Source organism: Sorghum bicolor, chromosome 5, assembly GCF_000003195.3.
Source record: "Sorghum bicolor cultivar BTx623 chromosome 5, Sorghum_bicolor_NCBIv3, whole genome shotgun sequence".
In the NCBI taxonomy this organism is placed as follows: domain Eukaryota; kingdom Viridiplantae; phylum Streptophyta; class Magnoliopsida; order Poales; family Poaceae; genus Sorghum; species Sorghum bicolor.
Genome location: NC_012874.2, coordinates 59524468 through 59527932, shown reverse-complemented (window position 1 = coordinate 59527932; position 3465 = coordinate 59524468). Strand labels below are relative to the sequence as shown.

The 3465-nt window shown below is 51.7% G+C and overlaps 1 protein-coding gene across 1 annotated transcript; it reads right to left on the bottom strand.

Moving 5' to 3' along the window:
- Positions 871–2664, bottom strand: LOC8064829 (probable xyloglucan endotransglucosylase/hydrolase). Its single transcript, XM_002449580.2, has 3 exons — positions 2261–2664; positions 1920–2113; positions 871–1550 (listed from the first exon to the last, which is right to left on the bottom strand). The coding sequence occupies exons 1-3, from the start codon at positions 2573–2575 to the stop codon at positions 1148–1150; spliced, it is 912 nt and encodes a 303-aa protein (XP_002449625.1). The 5' UTR covers positions 2576–2664; the 3' UTR covers positions 871–1147.

The window sequence follows — 3465 nt, the reverse complement described above, 5'->3', positions numbered from 1 at the left end:
TGGCTAAGTCCGTGGGTGGAGATGTGTTTATGCCGATGGCCAGTATTAACCGTTGCCGATGGGGAGTCTGCCGATGGCATGGAAGGAAGACTCGAAGATTGCCGATTGGTCCGTAGTGGTGTCCCAGTTTGTCACGGAAGGATAGTTTTATGTTTTCCTTAGTTATTTAAATCGTTTTGTACACGGATTCTGTTTAAATTTGGAATTCGAGTTCTAGTCGTGTCTGGTTGTAGCTCTTTGAGCAGGGTATAAATGTAGACCCTAAGGCCTTGTAATCTATCAATCAATCAAACACAAGTTTTTACTCATACTCCAGCATCTACTTTTTCGACGACTTCATCATATTTTCTTTTTTTCATTATGAGTTCTTAGGAGTTCGTCGACTTAAGCTCGGCGTATTCTCAAGTTCCGCGTGAATACCTCTTGGCCGTGGCATCCGAACGCATCGCTGTTGTCGGGACTAAAGTATTCGAGTTATCACCTTTGCCGATAGTAAGGTCAAATCGGCTGGCACGCCTTAACGTTTGAACCGGGTATTAGCCCTTTGTGTTTGCAGATTCAGCTTTTGCATCAACAGCGGGTTTTTCCACGTTTTCATTTTTGTCAACTTGATGTCACAAATCTTAATTTGTAACATAAATTACATATATTGTGACATAACTAAACGTTAAAAAGCCATGTGTTTCTTGTAGTGATTTTAAAAAATATTAAGATTTTGGGTGTAACTAAACAAGGTCTAAGAAAAAAATTTGGAATAAAAAAGATACAGCCAGAGCTAGAGTTTGGACATACATAGATTAAAAAAAAATACAAGAAGTAACAAGACAAATACTTGAAAAGCTAAAATAATGATTTATGATGTCCCAAACATAGATAAGAGTTAACATAACTTAAGCTAAATTTTTATAGTAGTACTAAAAACTGCAATGCAAATAAGATCAATTCATTTCGCTATGAGCAGATACAGTACACGGTACAACACAAAGCATGTGTAGTAAGTGTGCACGTGCTCACCCATATGACGAACCTGACACACACACACACACACACACAATACAATACGATACGTACATTACATGGCTGCTCTCGATGGATCAACAAGCAGCACACCCCTTGGCCCTTGGTACCGTATCAGGAATCAGTGTCGTCAGACGTCGCGGTCGCGCGCGCACTCGGGCGGCATGGCGGCGTAGCGGTCGCGGTCGGTGCAGTAGTTGTAGATGGTGTAGCGGCGGCGGACGTCGGCGAGCTTGCGGTACTGCGCGGCGTCGAGGTCCCTGAACTCGGGCTGGTCCCACCAGCGCGCGCCCTGGGTGGCGCAGTAGCGGGCCTCGGCGGAGGCCTCGCAGCCGTCGACGTGGAATCCCCTGTAGGAGGCGACGAAGGGCGCGTTGGACCAGTCCGTCTTCTCCCGCCCGCCGCGGGTCGCCCAGTCGTCGGCGTTCCACAGGCTGGAGTAGAGCTTCATCGGCTGGCTGAACGGGTACCGCACCCCCAGGTCCGAGCTCGTGTTCTTGAACACACGGATCGGCACGTCGTCCACGAAGAACCTGCAGGAAAGCGTAGTAGGATTACGCACGGTGTACGAGGATGCGATTGGGGCCGTGCCGTCGCCGTCGCACAGTGGCCGGACATGTTGGTGTGCAGGGTTCAGACAGTGGCGTGTAGTGCCGTGTGTACGACTATATGCGTCGGCACCTGCACATGGAGGCACGCGCGCGCAATCTAGATTCAAGATTTTACTGTCTGCCTTTAAGACAGCATGAATTCAAAATCATCTTTTACACTTTTTCAGTAATACTGTAGTAATGCCGTGCGGCAGTGGTACCCTGCACGGCCGGTGAGCAGTGAGGTACTGTAGTAGCCAATGCGAGTGCAGGTGATGCGAATGCGATGATGGATACTAGGTGCTTAATTACGCGATCATGTAGAGGTTCCAGAGGACGGAGTAGGAGTGGTACTCCTTGGTGGGGTCGAACCAGAGGTAGATCCTCTGCTCGCGGTCGCCCTTGCCGCCGGTGAACACGTTGGTCTGCAGGATGTAGGGCTGCCCCGTCCGGTTGCCCAGGAACTCGAAGTCGATCTCGTCGTGCTCCGAGTTCTGCGACGACAGCTGCAACGACACGCAGGCATGCAAATGGATCGAGTTCAGCCACCAGTCACACATACAGCTTCCGCCGCCGCCGGCCGGCAACAAGTGGCGAGGCGAAGAGAGCACAACAGAGCAACAAACAAAAGCTAGGAAGGACGACGACCGTACGTAGAACGCCGTGACGGTGCCCGCGGAGTCGCCGCCGACGAGCTTCATGTGCATGCTGAAGTGGCCGAAGAGGTAGGAGCCCCGCGTCTGGAAGCCCGTCCCCGTGGACTTGTCCAGGTACAGCTGCACCTCCCGCCCGCCGTCCACGTAGTGGATGTGGTCCTGCGCCCACGTCGGCACGTAGTTCTTCTGGAACGGCACGTCCACGGGCTTCCGCGGCGCCGCCGCCGTCGCCACCTCCACCAGCACCGCCACCGCCACCGCAACGGCCGCAACCAGCAGCGGCGGCACCCGCGCCGTCGTCGTCGTCGCCATCGTCGGTCGGTCTACCACCTAGTACACGCAACAGTGGCCACTGGCTAGACTGGGGGTGGCTGCTGGGCTGCTGGCTGGATGCCGAGACTCGACGAGTGCGAGCGTATTTATAGGGACTAGCTAGGGAGGGAGAGCTGGCGCCTGGGGAGCTAGGGCCATGCTCTGTTTCTAGAGTGTGGCTAATTAACTGGCTAAGCATAGCCTTAGCATAAAAATAATAAAAAAAAAACTGGCTAAGCATAGAGGTTACACAGTGTGTTGAAGGGCACTAAACTAGCTACAGTGGTACGTGGTGATGGTGTTGCAGCTGGCGAGTGAGTGTGATGGATCGATGGCGCGCGGCAGCAGGGCACAGCTGCGATGTGCATCCTGGACGGACGGTCGTCACATGGACGCCGACGAGCACGCGAGGCGCGATCTTGTCTTTTGCCCGCGTCACAGGTTGGCCCCAGTGGGAGCAAAATCAAGTGTACAGTACATGCCTGATTGGTGGACGAATCACAGCTTGCGAGTTGCGGATGCCATCATGCAGCCGATCTGATTTCAGGGATGTTTCCATGGCACGCAGCGCATGAGCCCCCGTCCCATACAATTTTCGTCTTTTACGAATGATGAAACCCCAACGGTTTTGTATGGTTCCAGTATTGGTTATCCTACTTCTTCTGTTTCTTCTAGGAGGTAAAACGACAGGACGAAAAGCTCGACTGCTAGACGACTACTTAAAAAGTTGTGGTGTAGTACTGTAGTGTAGGAACAGATATAGCAAGAGAAGAAGGCAAATAAAATATTGCCCAAGGTGAAGTTCACAAAAGATAATACTCCTACTTCTACAGCCGAAAATTCTGGGTATACCTTTAAAAGTGTGGATACTGGAGTGGAATAATCTTTGG

Excerpts from the sequence above, each read along its gene's own strand:
- LOC8064829 (XM_002449580.2), bottom strand. The coding sequence starts at position 2,575 with ATGGCGACGACGACGACGGCGCGGGTGCCGCCGCTGCTGGTTGCGGCC. Across the intron at positions 2,114-2,260 it reads GCACCGTCACGGCGTTCTAC|CTGTCGTCGCAGAACTCGGA; the intron begins GTACGGTCGTCG and ends GTGTCGTTGCAG. Across the intron at positions 1,551-1,919 it reads TGGAACCTCTACATGATCGC|GTTCTTCGTGGACGACGTGC; the intron begins GTAATTAAGCAC and ends GCTTTCCTGCAG.